The following is a 22,889-nucleotide window of genomic DNA, read 5'->3' as shown; positions in this document are numbered from 1 at the left end:
CACAAAAGGCATCCCTCTCTTAGGCAGATAGCCCTAGTGTGCTTTGCCATAATTAAATACACCACACCACACCACCATTTAAAACTGAAATGGGCTTTATGGTACTTCTGGTTCCTTAGTTTTACCAAAAAATATAATTAACCCTTTATATCAGGGATGTCAAACTCATAGGTACACTTGGGCCAAACAAACAAGGTTTAACTTTAGGCGGGCCGAAAAAAAAAAAAAAAAAAAAAATCAATATTCATAGAAACGTAGATTTATTTCGAATAATACAATAATAAACATATATATATATATATATTTATATAGAAAAGAACAAGAAAAATTTAATGTTTACGTCCTGATACTTGACATCTCTTCTCTGCTATTATCTTTCTTATTTCGGGAGAAATTTTGTTTGCAGTGATAACTTTCAACGCCGACCCAAGGTGAGCATCATTAATACGGTTTCTAATAGGAAACTTATTACCTTTCCTGACTGAAAATAACTGCTCGTACCAATAAGTGCTACCAAACATGGAAATAATTTCATATGCGAATTTTCGAGTATTTTCAAACCTGGCTGGTAAATATTTGTAAAATTCAGGCACGCCCACTTCAATGAATTTTGCTTTCAAATTTGAGTTGCATTGAATCTCGATCACCTCCAATTGCACATGGCTGGGTACTGAGTTCATACTTATTGAGAAAAAAAAATCGAAGAAAAAAAAAAAAAAAAAAAAAAAAAAATTGTCTTTGAAGGAACTAAAATCATTAAACCTCGTTTCAAATTCAGTTGTTAAATTTGCAATTTTTTCTGCGTATTTTTGATACGAACAAGTATCTAAACTTGATTTGTTCATGCTGCACATCGGGAAGTGCGTCAAATCTTCATTTTTAAGATGTTTTTCCCAAAGAACTAGTTGACATTTGAATGCTTTAATTATGTCAAACATGTTTGTAATGATATGATCTTTTCCTTGTAACGATAAATTTAAATCGGTTAAGTATTTGGTTATATCAACCAAGAAAGATAAATCTTGTATCCATATTGGATCGTAAAACAAACTTACGTCTTGATTTTTCGTTTTTAAAAACTGACATATTTCTTCTTTCAAATCCCAGAATTGTTTGAGAATCTTGGAGCAAGAAAACCAATGTACCTCGGTATAGTAGGACAAACCCGAATATTCACTATCTAACTCACTTAAGAAAGCAGTGAATTGAAGCTGATTTAAACCTCGAGATCTTATAAAATTTATAACTTTTTTTTTATATATGACAAAACATTCTTCATATTTATTACTTTCGTGCATAGAACTTCTTGATGTATAATACAATGCATATGATGAATGTTTGAACCGTGAATTTCTCTAAGTTTTTTCCTTAGTAATGCTATGAAGCCCTTGTTTTTCCCGGTCATTGATGGAGCGCCATCTGTAGCTACAGGATTTAATTTTGCCAAAGGTAGATTGTATTTCTGCAGAAGTCCAAAAACACAAGTAAATATATCTTCTCCTGTGGTAGTACCAGGCATCGGTATTAGTTCCAGTAATTCCTCAAAAATGTTAAAATTCTTGTCACAAGAACGAAGAAACACTGCTAATTGAGCTTTGCCACTGATGTCCGTGCTCTCGTCACAGGCAATGAAGAAACTTTCGAAACTAGATAATTTTGCTTTGATCTGATCACTTAAATATGGCTAAATCAGTAACAACTCTTTCCGCAACTGTATTTCGAGACAATGAAATTGATAGAAAAGCCTTCACATTTCCAGGACAAACAATTTCTCCAGCTTTCATTAGGCATTCCTTGATGAAATCACCGTCAGTAAAAGGCTTCGAACGTTTAGCTATCAACTCGGACAAGACATAGCTTGCATGTACCGCCGCTTCACTTTCTTGCAATACTTTACTAAACATGGACTGTTGCTTTTTCACTCCTAACTTGAGCTCTTTCAACTTTTCTTCTCTCATTAATCCTTCGTAATTGTTATATTTCGATTTGTGTTGTTCGTAATGACATTTAATATTATATACCTTTGGTACATTAATAGTATTATTACATATCAAGCAGATTATTTTATCTTTTATTTCACAGCAAAAATATTCTAATTCCCATTTTACTTGGAATATTCTATGTTCGTCAGCGATTTTTCGTTTCATTTTGCTACCACTTGGTTTTGATATAGACATACTGAATACAAAGGGCTGGAATAAACACGGTTAACGTTAAAAAGTTAACAAAAATTTATTCTTTCCACAAGAGATAAATCAAAATGCTGAAATATTTCTTCAAAAATATTCTAACAATATTACAAAATGTCAAACGTTTAGCAAAAATCAATTCAAAACAGAGAAACTAATTCTCAGCATTAAGTAAACAAACAGTTAGCTAGAACTACAGCTACTACTGAGATGAGTTGTTTGTTCTCGGCTTTTATAAGCTTTATAATTAATTTCTCGAATATACTGGAAACATCTATAAATATTTGGATTTTTGTGGATGGCAAGAGCAATTACGAGATATTTATTTATTAGGTATTAAATGGACGCGCTGTTCTATTTTTAACCTTCCAACGCAGCTGTCTTTTCAAAAATCGTCTGCGTTGCTAAGGCAACATGAAGCAAATCTAATTACAATTCTAAATAAAAAAAACTAACTAAATAAATAACTAAGAAATCCATAACAATATGAATTAAGTAATAATTAATAATAAAGCAAAATGCATGCACCAGTATATCGTACAAAACTATGATTGGAAAACTGAGACCATGAGTTCAGCCACATTCGGCTATCGGGGGATGCATACAAGTTCTGAGTGCACGTGTCCCCCAAAAGCCGAAGGTAGCTGATTGCAAGCTACTCACACGCATTTGTAATTTAAGTAGTGTGTGTGTCAGCTCGCTGTGAGTAATCTAACAACACTGAATAAATTATCGTTAATTACTTAGCAGTAAACATTTCATTTTTTTCTTCATCGATATGTTATTTTACTATTATATATTATTATTTCCTGATATATTGGCCGGGCCGCAAAAATATTTCCCGCGAGGTTGACATCCTTGCTTTATATGAATGTAGAAAACTTAAATATGGGGAAAAAAAAAATTTTAGAAGTTTGATCAGAGTTATCACGGACGAAAACAATCATCACATACATACGTACACCATTGTAAAAATGTGTCGGGGGACCCTAATTTGTGCTTACTCAGTGACAACACTACTGAATATATTACCTCCCGTACACGAGTATATAAGTTAACAGGAGGTAAAAAATCTCTTGAATCGCTGAAATTTCTGGGCATGTTTTAATAATTCATACTTAAATAAGATTTGGAATATAAAATCTGTGCTAAAACTCTGCTCTTCTAAAAATAAAGATGAAATAACATAAGAGTTATTTTTTACCTACGAGAAAACATCACAAAAGGCAGTGATTTTTACTGCGGTATGAATTTTAGGATCTGGTATTCAGAAACTTGCTGATGTTCCTCAAATGTCAAAATTTTCTACAAATGATGGTAAATTCAGAAATTTCACATTTCCCCCAATCATTTTAAACATCTGCTACTATTTCTGGGTCATTTTCGAAATTCAAACGAAAGAAGTTACACCAAATAACTGCCCAGCACTGACTGAAAATATTAAATCAGTGCCTTGTTTATTTGACCTGATTCTAATCCCAGCAAGCATGCTAAATGTATGCGTATTTTCATGGTTTAACACCAAGTATAACATGAATATATGTCAGTTTTCCTCAGAACAAAGACATCTTTTCAACTAGGAATGTAGCCCTTGCATACTTTGCCATACTAGTAATAAATAAGCATTGAATAACAGTTCTATAACAGCTCAGTAGAATTACAGGAAGCATGTGCCCATGCTTTAATTGTTTGTGATATAAAATTGTAGAAAACTTTTGTAAGAATTATCTAATATCTTTTTCCAATGAACCTATTATGATAAATTCTTCTTCTTCTTTTAAATCTTTAAGAGTTTTAAATAAAAGATTATTTTTTAAAATTTTATCTTTTTTAGTCTCAATGACATGTTGTCAATCAAATTATTCAATTGAAAAGGTGTTTTACAAAAATTAATAACCACACTTTTTTAAAGTTCCATTACATAAAATAATTGCCAAAAAACATAAAAAATGAAGTTAATTTTATTTAAACTTCACTTATGTTATTTTTCTGCTTTAGGCCAAAGGGAAAAAGTAAAATTCTAAGAGTTTTAATCTTGCTTTAAAAGTAAACAAAGTTTTTTCAGATATTTTGAAAAATTCCAAACTTTGTAACAGATACATATTTTGATGTTAAAATCTTAAAATAACAGACATCAAAATAGTCAGAAAAAATAAAGTCGAAAAATTCATTAAAAAAACCACAAATTACATTAACCTCTTTGTTGTCAGTAAAGCATCAAGCGCGTTGAAGGGAAACTTCTGCAGGGCGACCGTAACGCACTTCAAGCCTTCTTCTACATTTTAAAACACTTTCTAAATGCCCTTGTTTGAATTTTTATTTTTGTTTGCTTCAATACCTCCTAGAGGGCAGCACTAATCAGGCATTATATTTCTAATTGAATTTGCCCCAGGCTTTATGAATATTCGCGTCATTTTGCATAAGATGCAAGATAGTGAAAGATGGCTTCAATGTCTACTTAGCATAAAAAGAGAAAAGACAAGAATGATATATGTTTGATGAATACAGTCCATAATAACTCGATGATTGACATTGAAACACGGAAAAGAACTGTAAAAAAACCAATGATTGTAAAAGATTACAACATAATAATGGGAGAAGTGGATCACCTGGATCAGATGCTATCAAATTATCCCGCTGTGATAAATAAGCAGAGATATTATTCCAAAATATCTCTACACTTACTAGACATGGCTGTATTTAAGACATATGTTGTGTACAAGAAAAGTAGTGGCAAATTATATCACTTGTCTTTCATGCTTGATCTTGTAGACAATATCATTGATAAATATTACTAGTCAACAACAAATGCATAGAAAGAGCATCGTTTGAGCAGCTGTGATGCATCATGTCTTACCGAAAGGCACTTTATAGGCCGCATTCCACCTACGGCAAATCAGAAAAAACACAGATGTTACACTTGTTGTGGTAAAACATTTTGATGGAGAAAGGTGTGCAAAGAAAGGCGATACTATTGTAAAGAATGTGATGTAGGACTATATACTACTCCATGTTTTAGAGTTTAACATACTGTGAAAAATTTATGATGAAATGGAGTTATCTTTCAAGAAAAATGTTAGTACAATTTGAATATATTTTCAAAATAATAATCATGTTTTATTTAATATTAATTTGTATTCATCCACTGCAAACGGATGGAAAGTGATATCTGTTCAGAGAAAACAACACTACATGTGGCAAAAAACAGAGGGCCGCTGGGGAGAAATTTTCGCTGACAGGAAAGGACGGCAAAAGGGTTAAAAAGATTTTTACCTGATGGTGCAAAAAGTAGAACTGAGGTTTTTAATTTGTTTGTTGAAAGATGATACATGCAAAAAATAATTTCACCCTTAAATGAGAAAAAAATTCTAAACAAAAATTTAAAGATCACTTTCCCACATTGTATTGTCACTCCACAAAGAATGTATGCAAAATTTGGTTTTATTTAATCACCGCAAAGCACTCAAGGGATATCTGCCTATAGGGAGGGATGCCTTCGTAGAGGACTTTCTAAAGGAAATTTGCTCTTTACACATAGGCAAAACCATGAAATGTCCATGCAGCCAACCCATTCACTGGGATTCAAACCCTGCACCGAACTATCAGTGCTTAGCAGTTTTACCACTTGGTCACTAGTGGGCACCTAACAGCTCATTATATATTTTCTTATGAAACTGACGTCTAGAATCATTTGACTAGAATGAATGATTAAATTTGTATAACAAAAAAGCAAGCAAACTTTTGGTTTATTATTAAAATGATATATTTTTATGAAAATATACTAGCTGGACGTAGAGAACTAGACTGTATTAAATATTTTTATTTTATAATAGCTATTCCAGGGAGCTGAGAGCATACGAGGCTAATTTACTAAATATAATAAACATTAAATTCATACTTATCTTTATAGCATATTAAAGATAACTTTCAAGTTTCAGTTTTATTTTTATTATTTGCAATGCACCAAATCATATGTTTGAAAAAAAAAAAAAAAGATGTGTCATTATTATAAATGATATGAAGAGGAGAGTGAAGCAACAAAGGTTAAGAGTCACTGTTCTGAAGAATACATATGACTTTTCATCAAAATTTAATGAATAAACATTATAAATTTTTTGGCATTCTTAATTTACTAATACACTATGTGCAACTACCAACACACAATGTGCACTTTGTAATGAAATAAATTTCCCGACAGGCTTTCCTAATTTGAGACATATACACAGTTGTCTGTTATTTGCAGAATATAATTGAGCGACATATCAGTACTTCTACAAAACTGATGGAACCCTTTTCACCATTTTAGCCATTTTGAGCTGATTTCAATTATAAGGGAACGAAAAAAAAAAAAAAAAAACCTCATTCTTTTTTTTATATTGAGAATCAACTTATGTTATTTCTGTAGTAAAATTCCTTTTCTATTTTTATATACTCTCTAAAATCTGTTAAATGTACAATTATTTAAGATGATTTTTATTAATTCCAAACAAATATCAATTGAAATGTATTAAATCACATTTTTATTAATAACTAATGACTGAAAATTAAATGAGAGAATAAGCACAAAATACAAAGCATTTGTGATGATCCAATCCAGCCATCAAACAGCATGCAGAAAAAGATCTTTAATTTATCCATCAAAAAATTAAATTACTTCATGAAGAACTTAGGGTGTTATTAAACGTTGTGGAAAATAACAAAAAACCATAAGAAGTGCCCTTTCATAAATTATTCATGCAGAAATATAGAGCAGCGGACGACACACAGGTGAGAAAAATCGAATGTGCGGTCCCCCACAAGTCACAGTTTTCAAGCTGTTACGATATGCGAGAGAATCATTTCAGGCGGAAAACTAAATTCCGCTGCTAATCCGAAACAAGTCATGGACACTGAACGCAGACGCAATGATCCATTCTGTTTGACATTACAAGAGACATAACTTCACGACCAGTGTCAAGAGATTTTAGCATTCTGCACTGTATCTGTTGTCAAAGCCTCTCTATTTCAGGAAAGCAGATGAACCAATGATTTTGTTTTTCCTGTGATATTGTTTCAGATATAAAGAATCAGAAGATGTAAAATATACCCGAAAAATTAAGGAGGCGTGACTAATTCAGTCTGCAGATTGTTTCCAATGGAACAACACACCAGAATGCTCTGTAACTCTTGACTAAAGAGACTAGTCGTTAGCAAGATCCTCACATAATGAGGACAGTAATCTTACCCATGATAATTTTTGTATGCTTCTATGTTATTATATACTGTACAGGAACTTCTCATAAATTTGTAATAAATATATTTTGCATTGCAAAATGCAGTAAGTAATATGCAACCTCAACAAATGTACTAAAGAAATAACAACTTGGTCAGTTATTAATTCTTACATAGAGTCGTCAGCACAACATGCCACCGGTTATCACAAAAGAATAGCTTATTATATTTTAAGAAAATATTCACAATACTTCAGCTCACTGCAATACTAGCAATAAGAGATGACTAAAATTATTACAACTACACACTATGTATGTACCTGCAGAAAATAAAAGGTTTTACACTTAATTTCATCCAGATATAACTTACCTTTATGTTTATCACCCTATTGTTGATATCACATATGCCTCCCGTGTTTGGAATAATTAATATGCTCACATTCTAGCAAACTAATTTTTGATAGATTTTCTTTTATTTTATATAACCTAGAATAGAGCTATATTATTTATATTTATAATGTAATGAGATTTTTTTTCAGAATTCTATGTTATATGGTTTGACTGTTATATTTTTTTTCAACTGCCACATATCTCCAGAACATTTTTTAATATATTTATTTGAAACAAATGCATTAAAAGTAAACATGAACAGCTCAAACTTATGTACATCAAATATACAGAGATAAAAAACTTTAAAAAACTCCACATATCCTCTTAACAAGGAATTCACAAAAATATTTCACACTCAAAAAATACTTTGCTTTTATAGCTTTAATGTAATCTAGAGAATTAGCATTTTTTTCCATTAGAGTATAAATGCATATTGACATGATTAAACAATTACATGTAACAGTAGGAAGAATACTGTTAGCATGAATGACTGCATGAATTTAATTTAAGAAAATAGAAAATGAGCCAGTGATAAAATAATGCGTTATATACAAGCAAAATATTAACATTATTATTCTTAAATTTTAGTTTAATGTATGAACAATAAAAATTCATGCATAATAAAAAGTGAATTAGAAAAATACATTTTCATTTTGAATACAGCCAACATATTTTACATAAAACTTCAGAGTTCAATAAGCCGATAATCTCTTGCAAATGTTTTCTAAATAACAGTATTGTTTCTATCTAAATAACTTCGAATTTGTTGCAGAAGTTCCCTTTTCACTGAATCAGGAACTAATTCTGAAAGAGAACACAATAAGTATTAATCTAGTTTAGGGTAATTTTATAACCAATATAAAATATTGAGCATCAAGTAATGTTTACATAGTTTCGTATAAAACTCTCTATATAAATTTCAAAGATTCAGCATACCAATATACTCAATTTGTACAAGTAACATATCTCTGGAAATACTAGTTGAAGTGCTAGAAAGTAAATGAGTAAGAAGAAATAAGGGAACTAAAAAAAAGTTATCACAACAAATGTTTTCTAAATAACAGTATTGTTTCTATCTAAATAACTTCGAATTTGTTGCAGAAGTTCCCTTTTCACTGAATCACGAACTAATTCTGAAAGAGAACACAATAAGTATTAATCTAGTTTAGGGTAATTTTATAACCAATATAAAATATTGAGCATCAAGTAATGTTTACATAATTTCGTATAAAACTCTCTATATAAATTTCAAAGATTCAGCATACCAATATACTCAATTTGTACAAGTAACATATCTCTGGAAATACTAGTTGAAGTGCTAGAAAGTAAATGAGTAAGAAGAAATAAGGGAACTAAAAAAAAGTTATCACAACAAATTTATTGGACACATGTTTACAATATGAGTTATGTGCACACACGGTTCACAGGAAATTCTAAAAACTGAAAAAGTTGGCAGCCCTAAACAAAATCAGGCCAAATTCACAACATAAAAACCTTCAAAAAGATATTCTAGCATAAATCTTCAGTTTTTAAAGACTATTTTTAACGCTAAGGGGGAATGAGAACTTTCATAACGATGTCAGTATCCTTCACTAAGCAGAACATTTGTCTACCTTATTAATTAATGTCTTAATTAAGCCAATATTTCTATAAAGTTTTTTTTTTTTTTTTTTTTTTTTTACTTTAAAGTCAATCTTCATTAAAATTCTATACCTTTATGACTGCAGCACCTCTGTGAAGATTTCTAAATAGATCAATAATGGCTGACTTGCATAAGGGCACTACCTCCTTTATGAAGCTATATCTTTCCACTTACAGTAATACACATCTCATAAAACTGTACTGTTCAATGAACATGTAAAAAACTGCCAGACATACTCCAAATATATCCAGCTATCTGAATGATTTAGCTACCCAGCAGTATAGTGGTTACTGACACTGCACTACCGATGGGCCCATTTTAAATCCTGGAGAAGGCATGGGAGTTTGTAAGCATATAATACCTGCATGGCAAGAGGACACTAAAAATACATGGCGAGCTGAAAGTCCTCTCGAGAGGTTCATGGTGGAGAAAGAGCACTCGGCATGAGTCTCAAAAGGTAATCTTGGACTGCCCCTCCCCAGGTGTTCTTCCTCAAAAATTCGAGCTTAACTGCACAATTAAAGCAACAAGACTATACCTGTACAACCAGTGGTGAATTTCTGATGTGTCATGAACGTCTGCAATGATATCATTATGAGATTCAATGGAAATCTCCTAGAAGAGGTTCTAAAGGTAACCCCAAAGAAGAAATCAGTGAGGCACAAGCAAACTTGACAAACAAGCTATGGTACACAGTGACTAGTCCCTCATGGTAGAAAGGTTATGTTCAGATGCAACACTTAAGGTCAGCAAAATTTTTAGAATTCAGTGAACTGCTTGGCAGCACAATTCCAGACCTACATGCACAGAAAGAGAAATAAGGGTAAGTATAATAAACGATGAATATAATTCAGGCTAAACTTCCTCCATGCGATAAAAGCAAGACAAAATTTAGTGGAACAAAAATGCCTTTAGATGCCAGTCTCATGATACCTATATTGCCAGCGAGGAATTTTTAATAAACAAAGAAATGTTTCAGTGCGATGGCAATGCTCCAATCATCAATCAACTAATGGATCACAAAATCTGTAGCATTGTTCTAAATCCTGAAAATGATAGTAAAGAACAAGACAGGGAGGATGCTGAAATTGAAAAAATTTCGGTTGACAATTTGGTGGGAATTTTTGGCACGACAATTACAAGATTTGAACACTAGAATTTTGTAATTGAACAAGAAATTATGTCTATTCACAAAAGTATTAGCACAAAAGATGAAGCAAATTAAACAATGTATATTGACAGAAATGTTTAGAGAAGTAAATATTGATTTGGGGGGGGGGGATTTCGATTCCCTTAAGGTCATAAATGTTTCATTACTTCATACATCACTATTTCTAGTTTTAAATTTCATAATTTCTACATGTCATTTTACTAAATTAAAACTGATGCTTTAATACATAGAATTGCCAAGGATGTCAGGCTTTGTACTGTATATGTAATAATTCTGTAGATGACTTGAGAATTAGAAAAACAGATGTGCAGACACTTAAGATGACATAACTGTGAAGAAAAATTTAAGGCCCATATCACTTACGCATTTGTTTCCCATGAACAATTGTTTCGGACAATTTTTCAGCCTGGTTTACTATTGAAAGAAAGATGCACGATTTTTCCCTTCCTTAAAAAAAAAGAGTTGTTCATTTTCAACCAATCAGCTATTAGCTTTGAATGCCATCAGCTTGTTTGTAATGAAGAACCAGATTTCCCTGTGTTAACCCCAAAGTGAACTTTGGTGACTGGCTGTTATGACAAAGCAGAAAAAATTGTTCCAAACAGTTGTTCTTCCAAAACAAACGGATATGTGATCCACGATAGCATAAGAAAGGTGGCACTGATTCAACCAGTTTTATTTTGTAATGAAAATGGGTTCACATATTATCAGTATGGATATGCTATGCAACCCACATCTCTTTAGGCAATGACAATAAAAAGCAAGGCAAGAGCAAGTAAAATAGGGAAAAGGACCATGCAATAGTACCAGTGGTACTTATACTAAAAATTTCTTTAATCTGATGCCATCAGAGATTGATCATTAACAAACTTATGTTTAAATCTTAAAAACAAAAAACTTTCATTAAAAACGTACATGCCCATCCCAGGCCTTCAGATACATTTTTTTAGTGATTGCCCATGCTTTCATGAAGGTGATAAACAATTGTAGATGCTATAAGGGCATTTCCAGACTGGATAAAGGAGGTAAACGAGAAAAGAAAGCATGCCCAAATGCACTGCAAAGACTTTTAGTGGGATTAAAGCCAGAGGAATACAGCAACCAATCCATATGAGATGCTCTCACTCCAGGTACTGATTAACGATACTGATACTGGTTCGATGAAGACGTCCATTATCACCCATAAGGAGGAAATCAGGACCAACTGCTGCAGAGTAGAGTCTTAAAATGGAGTGAAGGACTTCATACCAATACTGCAGTTTTTGTAGGGCTGTCTTTAAGTATATGCAGCTGGATGAGATATCTCAATAAAATTCCAGTTCATATTATGATGCTGCCACTTCTGAATGGATGACGTTCAATGATGTTCTGGGCTTGATTCAGCTGTCTTGTTCTCTTGAGACCCTTACACGCTCATCTGATTCTATGGCAATTGAGTACTCTTCCATATATAGGACAATTAGACAGCTGAATCGAGATATTGACATCACTTTAATATTGTCCCTCTGAATTGGGTGGTTAGTGGATACAAACACATTTGATACTTAGGGATACAATTCCTTCATGTGAAGACTTTGACACACAGTACTGGAAGAAATTGCCTTACCAAATGATGCCACAGACATGGATGTAAGTGTTATGAGGGTTGCTCACTGATTCCACTTGGCTGCTATATACCGGTCCTCAGAGGAGGTGGTAATTCTTAGTCAACTAAGCACAGTTAACTAAGAAGTCTCCGGACAACTGTTTGACTTACTTGGAATTGCATCCACATACGAGAAATTACCGAACGATCAGCACCAACGAAAAGAGTGATATCTTTCACTGAATGTCCTGTTTTAACGTGTCCATCAACACGATAGCGCTCATCTCTGTCAACCACAGAAATATAAATATCATCAAAACTTATCCTATGAAAGTTGTAAACACTTTATAACATCATTCAAATTAACCTCCACAAATCCTTCAGAATGCTGGCATTGTTAATGACTACCTAATTAGCATATGCTCAGAAAGTCAATTATGATTGGCTGCAACATAAGTTATCTGCGCAATGCGCCACTTACATATGCAGTGATCTTTAGTCACTCAAACTCAATCATGCTTTTCAAAATTGCTAATTTGCACTATATGCTTAACTTTTGGGGGTCAGTATATATAAAAATTATTTAAAACTACTTCTGCAGATTAATGATTTAAAAGAAAATGGAAATGATTAAGGAAAATCTTCAATAATAAACAGGTTTTGCATTTACAAAATTACATAATTAAAACAAACTATACCTCGTCCTTTAGGTGTCATTTCTTTAACAAGGTCATCTACTGTCAGATTTTCAACACCTTTTTGTCTTACAATATCTGCATAGATAGATGATAAGTCATTATACCTTTTAATACCTAAAATTAGCTAAATATGAAAAAATAATGCAAGACATCCTATTTTCCAATTTGATAACATAATCAAATACACACACAGAGGGGAAAAAGCAACATTTATATTAAAATGCACACTTTAAAAGATTTTATTTCAAATTTTAAAATAACTTTTCTATATTGTTATATGAAAAAGTGTGGGTCATTTTAATTATCCAACAACTTATATGACAATTATCTAAGTACTTGTTTTTAGCAGATATAATGAAAATTCTCTCAAATTAAACTCACAGCTCAGTAAATAAAGAGAAATTAAATCATATATATCTGAGCACCGAGTTTCTGCAAACAACTTTTCATATAACGTAACTTACAGATTTTTTTTATAATTTATTAAAGAGTTATGAGAAAATTTTATAACATGCTCTCTTACTGCTGAAACAAATACTCTTAAGGAACAGAAAGCATATTTCTGAGAATAAGAGAACAAAGAGAGTCTCTTTGCATTGAGTCTTTGCAGTTAAATTACAGTAAAATCAATTTTAAATTTTTAAAGAAAATCACTATTTGCAAAAAAGGGATTCTTCATCTTCTTTCATTGAAAGGAGAAGTTCTTTTTTATTTTAAATAATGATATACATAATATTTCAGATGTTTAACTTCTAGGGGTGTTTGTGGGACACCAAAAAATCCCCTGAAACTTTTACGGACTCACTACCGACATTTTGGAGTTTCGAGAAGGGGGGGGGGGAGAAATGAAAAATTACAATTATGAAGTATTGAATGACCTAATTATAAAAGTTCAATAAATTACTTTTTTTTTTTTTTGCAAAATAATTAACCATAAATTTTCAAACATATAAACTACTACATTTTATGTAAATATTTTAAATTACCTGAATTAATTCTTTTAAAAAAAATTATCTAATTTCTGCTGCTTTTTTTTATTTTCTGATGTTTGTGGGCTTGTCTTTCTTCTGTGGTGAACTTCATAATTGCAGGAAGGTTGACTTTTATTTTCCTCATTTAGAGTGGAAGAAATTTCCTCGAGAACTGCACATGCAGAGGTAGAAGCAGTTTGCTTTTCTGCTAATGTAGAAGGTTTTTCAGAGACTTTTATAGGTGACTCATCTGAAATACATGTTTTTAAGTCCTCTTGATATGTTTTCCAACTTCTGTTCATATTCAGTAAGAGATCTTTGTGAATTGGATCAGTCATTGGATTTTTTGAGCCATATTTTTCACATGAGGTTTCTTTAGAAGCCATTAAATCATATTTAATAGTCTGCACTGCATCTATGGAATCAATCTTAAGAGAGGTTCTATAGTCAGTGACAAGTGTATCCATTAAGTTGAATGCACTTTCCACTAATGGGCCATGGGAGCAGCTAAGGCAGGCTTTGACCAATTTAGCCAATGTAGGATACTTATAATCATTTGTGAAATCATCTTTTAAATTAAAAACTTTAGACCAATATTTATCAATTGTACACTTGACTTGATTTCCACTTTCATCAGATGTGTAGAGCATTTCTTTGGTGATAACAATATCACTCTGATATAACTTTATTTCAGCTTCTACTTTTGACTTTTCATTATCACTAAAAATATGGGACGTAAAAGATGACAATTTTTCAAAAGCTAATATTGTACTGGTTTTACCACTTAGCTCTGGATCTAATGCTGTAAAACTAATTAGATATGAATTTTTAAGGGGTAATTTCTGTTTCATATGCTGTGCTGTATTAGTATAAGCTTTCATCAGAGAAATTTGGAATTCTTTTACTATACACTTGGATGATTTTTTGATAATTTCTTCAGGAGAGTGGAAACTTCTGCACCAGTAAATATTACTTTGCTAGGTAGATGGAATTCTGGATTTGTGACATCAACCTTTACTAAATCATTATAAGATGTGCATTCTATATTTTCTGGCTTCATAAAAAAAGAGAAAAATTTTACCATCAATTTATAAATACTGGAATGTATTAAACGAAGCATTGGTTTTTTTGTTTCAAATATATGTGTTGAACTCTGGTAATACTGCTGAATATAATGCCATATGCAATAAAGTTTTGTTTTGCATAACAAATAACCCATTTAGTATTCTTTTTTTCCGAGCTAAAGCATCCTTTGTGAGTTGTTGGGAATGCAAGCAAGAATACACCCCTTCAACAATTTTTTTCTGAGCTGCAGAAATATTTCTTTTATTGTATACAGTTTCAACATAAGAAAAATAACCCCCTTTATCAGTTTTATCCAAGTAGTGAAAATAAAATGCAATAAGAGCATCCCACAGATCTTTGATTCTTTCTAAAACACATAAAATGTACACCCACCTATGGTCTGGTCTCTTCAAGAGCTTAAGTTTTTTAATGGCAAGGGATTCACAGATTTTGAAAAAATTTTCTCTTTTAGCGCAGCTTTTCATATCAAAATAGATGTCATCAAACAAATCTTCTAAGTATCTATCAAAACATGAAGCAAATTTTTTTGCACAGTTATTAGCTGTGTGACATGTGTCACCATCAATATCTAATAAGTGGAGTGCTTTGTTTGATCCTAGTCTGGTTTCAACACCCTTTTTTTTTCCACGCATGGTGTTACACGAGTCCATTAATACACTAATTAAGTTTGCCCATGGAATATTATTATCTTCAATAGTATTAACAACTGCTTTAAAAACAGCTTCTGAATTACAAGATTCCATCTTTAGAGATGCAAAATGATGAACTACAACTTCATTTTGATTGTTGTCATAAAACTGCACCAATATTGCCAGTATACTTTCTTGAGCATTGCTAGTACTTTCATCCAAATTTAGAGAAAATAGAGTCTCCTTTAAAGTTTTAATGATATTTTCCTTAATAGTTTTTGCGAGCCCATATTTCATCTTATAACATGCAGTAGTCCTGGACATTTCCAACGAGTTTAGTGCTGTCTGATCGCGGCTCAACTGTTTGCAGAGTTTAATTAAATTGGGAGCTACATTGAAAAAAAGAGAATTTTCGGCGATAAATGAAATTATTAATACCTCTTGGCGTGCTTTTCTTGTCACTATATCCAATGGCCGAGCATCAGTCTCCAGTAAGTCATCAATATTTTTTGAATTAGCATAATTACTTAAAGTCATTGAATGTCTAATGCACTTTGAATATTTTATGTGCGTCACAATTTTAGAATGATTTGTGAAAGCCTTGAATCCTTCCCCACCATACTTCAGCAGTGAGTTACAAAAAACACAATATTCTTGTCCAGCAACATTTATTTTCTTGCACCATGTGCCGATGGTATCCCCATTACCATCTCTCCGTTCAATCCAATTCCACCTAAATGCATTCTGGACACATTCTTCTAATTGTATAATATCACTATTTATATCGAGAAATTTCATAGTGAAATTCTCTTGCATACATAAATAAAAAAATATTTCAATAAACGAAACGAAAAATTTACACGTGCATCAATAAATAAAACGAAAATTTTACACAGCGGAGAAAAAAAAGTTCAGAAGGGATCAATGACAAATAGCTAATACGGCGAAAAATCCCCCTTCTCTATTTATTGGCGCCACGCCAGGAGAGATAAGACCTTTGAACCCAGAGTTACGTGATCGCACATCTGGTCGAACGAAGTCTCTCCCTTTTTTTTCTGCTGCGCCTACTTGCCGAAAAGAATCAAGAAGAGAATGTCCGAGAACCAGAGGAATGAGTCATAACTCGCAATAAGGAAAGAACAAAAAAGAAGTTTTTTCCGCCTTTTCACGCATTATCACTGCCTTTGGAGAAAGAAAGGAAAAGTTTTCACCACACACACTGAGCTTGCGTTTTCTGCTTTCAAAGCAAACAAAATTACCCAGATCAAAATAAATAATTCATTATTATTCCTACTTCCTTTTGAACGACGATCCCCATAATTTCCGGGTATCGAAGTTCAAAATCCCCGGAGTACAAACACCCCTGAACTTCTTCCAGGGAAACATAGTTATATTTTGTTAGATCTGGGATGATAAAATTTTATTCACGTTTATGTCCTTTGAAGATTATTCTGTACTTGGAAAGTAGACTTCCCTCTATCATATGCCACAATACAAACCATATATTAATGTGAATAAAAATAACTCTACAGTTATTTCTATTTTCAGTAAATTATCTAACAGCTATCTCTCAATACATTGTGTATTTAAGTCAAAGATTTTATCAAATATGCTTTCTGCATTCAAAATAATTTAAAAATCTTTTTTAGTTTACTATTATAAATTAGCCATACGCAGTAACAACATTCATTTGTATTTAAGAATATAAACATGTCAATGTAAAACTTCCAGGCAAAACAGCAACCTTATGTTTGGCTGTGTCTGCTAGCCCTCAGAAATGGCAAGTTTTGACTAAAATCGACACCAAACTTTAGTCTGCTGTTTTTCCTAATTTTAAGATTAATTAATATTGTTTTAAAAGAGATAATTAATAATTACTTTGAATTAATTTTTTTCAATTTCATAACACATTTTAACAACTGAAGAATGTCATGCACAGAAATATAACTTTTTTTTACGTAAATAATTCAACTTCTGCAAATATTCTCATGCGAGGCTTCAATATTTTATTTCCTCTAGTTACCTGTCAACTGCAAATATACTGCTGGCTTTCTTATTTATCTCTTAAAGTTCTGTTTTGATTAATATTTTTATAACTAGTATTATATATATATATATATATATAAACCTGAAAGCTTTCAAATTTTAAATTATATCCAAAGGGGCTTTTTTTTTAAACATTTTGTGTGTTACCTTTATTTATTAAATACAGTCAAAAGTCGTTAATCCGGACTCGTCGGGACTTCGGCGATTCCAGATTATAGATCATCAGTTTAAATCTCGTAAGATGGCATGCAGAAATTCTAAAATTAAAAATATGAAACCATAATTTATTAAATAAAGAACAATTATGATCTAAAGGGTATCAAAATTTACAAAAAAAAAAAAAAAAGCTTAATATTTATTTGTTTACTTTATTAAACATTTCTTTCAATGTAAGTTGTTTAAGTTGCTTCGTTTTTATGTGATAATACTTTATCTTTAATTCTATAAACAGACATAATTTCTTATTCAGTTACAAAGTTCCGCTGTTTAAGTCCCGTTAATTGCTGTGCCGAGAATACCGACTAACTTGTCAATCGAAATTTTTTCGTTTTCACTAACCTCTCTGTCACATTCTTCATGTCTTTATCCATCTTTTGCAGCAATTCCACTTTTTGTTTGATGGACATCGAAACATACTTCGTTTTGTACGATCCTTTGGGAGCTCCAGAATCGGAAATTTTATTTGACATAATCGAAAGTTCAAGTTTACTTTTATAGTATTGCTCTTACAGTCTTCAAAAAATAATAAGCCGGATCCAATTCGAAGATTAAGGAACAACGCAATCATCAACATTAACTGAAATAGATAATGAGATAATTTTAGCTTATACCGTCTGTTATACATAAAACGCGCACGTGAAAACGTATTCTACGCTTCCGCACATGCATATGCGCAGTCGTGAAAGGTCTTACGCGCACGCGTAAACGCCTATGCGCATGTGTCAACGCGGCACATGCGCAGAAAGTTTTTAGCTTTGAGGTCTGGATTATAGATCATTCCGGATTATGGGTGTCCGAATTAACGACTTTTGACTGTATCATATTTTATGTACTCAGACTACAAAATTCAGTTCAACAGCAATATCGCAAATTAATTTTAAAATGAGCATATATTTAGAATTTCCGATAGAGAATGTCACGTGCTGGAGATAAAAAAGTTCTTTTCGTACAGCGTTGCCATTGCTCGCTTTGAAAACGTTTAGTTTTTTTAATCAAAAATTCATTGAAGTATTACAAAATATGAAATCGACAATAAAAAAAAAAAAAAAAAAAAGCCCATATTCTAGAGATTACGTTATTCAAATTTTGATGGCTCTAGGTACCGTTGTTTTATCACAATGCAAGAAACATACATACATTTATGCAGATTCTTCATTATTTTATTTCTTTAAATATAAGATAGGGCAATAATATATCGTGGGAATGATCTGAAAAGTGATACAGCCTTTTAAAGTTTTGATGCAAAATGTCAAAACAAAATTAATAGTTCTTCAGGGCAAATTGTGCCTTTGGACTAAAAAAAACTTTTTTTTGTTAATGGAATGCCACTCAGGGCCAAACATAAACACTAGTGCGAAATTTAACTCCATCGCAGCAATCCTAACAAAACATAAAGATTCATTAAAAAAATATTGGTCTTTTGTTCTCTTCAAGAATTTGATTTGAACTCATGTATTTTTGCTTAAAAATAAATCTGCATAATTTAGTATTTCACACAATAAACCTTCCACAGCCATTCATGGCATGATATCAACAGACTACCACATTTGGCACTTTGGTTGCTAGTGCCCCGTTAACAAAGTAGTAGCAAAATTGTTTCCCTTTCTTCAGAAATTACAGATTCTCTTGAAGAATATATTGTTAAGTCTTTTTTTCTAATTACTTTAATAAGGAAAAACTGAAGAATTTGAAACAAAATGAGAAATCAAAAATCTTTGTAGATTACCATAAATTATCACCCAGCAAGGGATTAAAAAAAAAAAAAAAAAAAAAAAAAAATGTGCAACAGTACTACAAAACATGTTTGAAGGCGTTCAGAACCGTCAACATTATAACTAATAGCAATCCAACTTTTAAATAGCTTAAAGTTTTAGTTTTAAGATTGTGAATGTTTTAGCTCAGAAGAGAATATTAGAGGAAATTTTTCTTACACATACCAGTAGTTTTTTCAGTCAGGTGTTACTTGTTTCTTAGCATTATATTTTAATTTTCTTACAGCTACCTCAAACTTTCAGAGGACAACTGTTATATGCACAACAATGAAAAATGAAAATGAGCAGTTTAGCTGATTTTCAAAGTGTCTTTCTATTTCTATTAAATAAAAAGGCCTCATAATTTTTTATATAAAAAATATATTAAAATAAATATGTAGTTCTGTTGAAAGCAAATTTTTAGTTTCATTCATAGTTAAATCAAAGACACAGTTATGGACCATATATTTGTGAATTTATCAGTAGTTAAATTTCAGAATATAAATAACAATACCACCTTTAAAAATGGAACACAATCAAAGATAAACTATACTCTTCTAAAATTTAAAATCCCCCCTTCTTTCACAGGTAATGTTTTCAAATTTTAGAAATCCTACAAATAACCAAAATAAAAATTTTATGTTTCTTGCAATATCATTTGACATATTTCAAGAATATGTAGCTCTAAGTAAATACAAGAGATTTAATTCTTCTCCAAATGGATCTTGATACCATTTTCTCAAAATTTAGTGATTACTGTTAGACCGCCCCAAAAGTTTTTGGAGGAGAATTCAATTAGGATTTACATTCATCTTATAAAATATCCCCTTACCTCAAATATCTCATTTCTTAAGTATCCGTTCTTTATAATAAGTTGTGAGTAATGGATTTAATAAATTTATTTTAATATAATCATGTACCACACCTTGTGATAAGTCCACGAATTACTGATCCTCAATATTATTATGGTACAATCTTCAAATGTATAATTTTCTCCCAATCTTCATGTTTTTACAGGTAGTACTGTTACCACAAGATATATATTCATCATTATGTTTGTGAAGGGGTAATTGCAGATTTTGTACAAACAGATGGAATGTGTCAGATAAAAGTTTTATTTATTTTTTTTATTTTGGCTTATGAATGCTAAAGGCAGAGAGAGAGAGAGAGAATTTACAGTTCATTTCTTCGATTTTACACCAGTTACATGAATCTTCTTATGCTTATCTTATTTTCACTAATTTTTGAATCTGTTATTATGTTTTCATTACAGTGTTTAGATTTCATATTTTTACCTATAAAGTAAAGGAAGTATTGTAAATGTAAAAATATTTTGGGTATCATATTTACCATTTTGACCACTACTGAATGCAATTTAATGACATTTTTGCATGACATCTGTACATAAGGGCAGAACAAAGGACATTTTTTTTTTCCAAAATGGTTTGCAAAAAGGATTTAAAATGGATTCAGAAGAGATTTCTAGGCCAGAAAAAGTATTAATTAACTTACATTCTTTCTAGTGGGGAGTGGGCAAAGTGTTCTCTTCGCGTCTGACTCAGAAGTGTAGTGTTTCCGAAAATTCTTTAGCGGCAGCGGGAGCTTTGAATAATATCAGTTGGTAAGACTTGGGTGAAGTAATCAGTGGTAGTGGGTGGAACTAGGAATTCTTGAGGGATGTATTCTGTGGAGTTCTTATTTGAGTGAAACCGTCTGTTAATTTTTTTTTTTTTTTTTTTGAAAATACTAGTGAATGGAAATTAACTAATTTCTGGCTAATTGTTGTGTCGAAACGATTAAGTATTTAAGAAAGGAAAAAAGGAATTTTCATTGTCAAAGAGCTATTTGATAGACTAAAGATTATGAAATAGGCCCATTTTTTTAGTAATAGCATAAGTCTGAAGGCAATTAGCTTTTTACAATATATACATATGAGTAATTACACTATATACAAATCCTTCAACTGATAGTCATCCAACTTATATCGCCTTCTCAGGTTTAGGAACAAATTATCATATCCCTATCAGTTAAATGATTTAGAGTGAGTATTTAACGCCTGCTCTTTTAAGGCAATGGTTAATAAATTGATTGGGTATTAGATTATTTTTGAGAATTTTAATAAGGAGCAAAATTTCGCGTTGTAGATCTATTGTATCTGTGCAGATATTTTTAATTCGTTGTATTGGATTTATTATTGTATTGTTAATTACTTTTTTGGATATGTTGGAATTCCAATTTATTAATTTATTAGTATTGAAATTGAAGTTTCTTGTTTTGTCAAAAAGTAAAATTTTTTTTGTAGTTAATGATTTGAAGATCTAGATAGTCTATGCTATTTTGTGAATTATTAGTTTTATTAAGTGTAAGACAATTTGGATAAATCTCAGGAGTGTTCAATTTTACTCAAATTATTAATTGTAATAAGGTCATCAATATATCTGAAAGTGTACTTGTAGTAATTTAACTCTTGTAGTTGTAGATTTTTCTGGAAGTTAAATTCTTTGAAAAATAAAAAGATATTACAGATCGAGGTGCTGGAATGTGAGCCCATTGGCAGACCTCTGACTTGTTTAAAAAGTTGATTTTGAAATTAGATGTAGTTATGTGCATTTTAGGTAGGTTTTCCATTTGTTAAGAGTCATAATTGTGAGCATATCAGGGAAGAGTTTAGGCAGATCTAGTAGACTAGTAACATTAATTATAGTTGAATGATCTGAAAAGAGTGAATCCATACTTAGTAAGTTCTATTTCGAAAGATGTTTTTAAGTAACTTGAATGTAAATTGTTAAAAATGTTTAACGGGGACTGGAATTAAATCATGAATAACAATTTTAAAAGGAATAAACTAAAAGCAAGAATTAAAGGCAAGTAATGATTGTCATTGATCGTAAATTAGTTGACTTTTCAAGGGGAACAAACCAACTTCCGTTCAATGAACAATAATTAAGAAATAAATACGAAGGTGTTTTGTCCTTTACTCGAGCAATAAGACGATGCCAAACTGGCAATTCAAGTCAGGCCAAACATTTCTGTGAATAGAAGGGATTAAGAACCTATGCAGAGATCCAAAGAACTTATTCCGATTAAGTATTTTAGCTAATTCAATTTTGAGTGAAAGGCAATTGCAGTAAAAGAGATATCGCTCGAGTAAGCATTCCCCGACACCCTACTGTTTATGCATTTGAGTTCAATATTATTTGTAAAAATTAAGCATTGGAAATTGTCATTATGAAATATAATTCAAAGTAGTTGAAATAAACATTAGAAAATTACTAAATATAAGAAAAATAAATCAAAAAATA

At 31.4% G+C, this 22,889-nt stretch overlaps 1 protein-coding gene across 2 annotated transcripts in view; it reads right to left on the bottom strand.

Moving 5' to 3' along the window:
• Nucleotides 1-7,996: 7,996 nt before the first annotated feature.
• The window catches only part of LOC118197882 (transcription and mRNA export factor ENY2-1-like), a 32,176-nt gene continuing 17,283 nt past the window's right edge, over nucleotides 7,997-22,889 (bottom strand). Inside the window, exons 4-5 of one of the 2 annotated variants that reach the window (XM_085821646.1) lie at nucleotides 12,886-12,960; nucleotides 7,997-8,593 (exon numbers count right to left, since the gene is read on the bottom strand). In XM_085821646.1, coding sequence (XP_085677772.1) covers nucleotides 8,514-8,593; nucleotides 12,886-12,960 — 155 coding nt within the window. In that variant the 3' untranslated portion in view covers nucleotides 7,997-8,513. Of the gene's footprint in view, nucleotides 8,594-8,813; nucleotides 8,923-12,885; nucleotides 12,961-22,889 lie in introns of those variants that run through there. The other variant, XM_085821647.1, reaches the window with a different exon arrangement.

This window comes from Stegodyphus dumicola, chromosome 8 (assembly GCF_044657685.1).
Source record: "Stegodyphus dumicola isolate Sdum_Otavi_A_Nest chromosome 8, ASM4465768v1".
NCBI classification, from domain to species: Eukaryota; Metazoa; Arthropoda; class Arachnida; order Araneae; family Eresidae; genus Stegodyphus; species Stegodyphus dumicola.
Note: the sequence above shows the minus strand (reverse complement) of the source record. Positions and strands in the feature narration are given on the sequence as shown.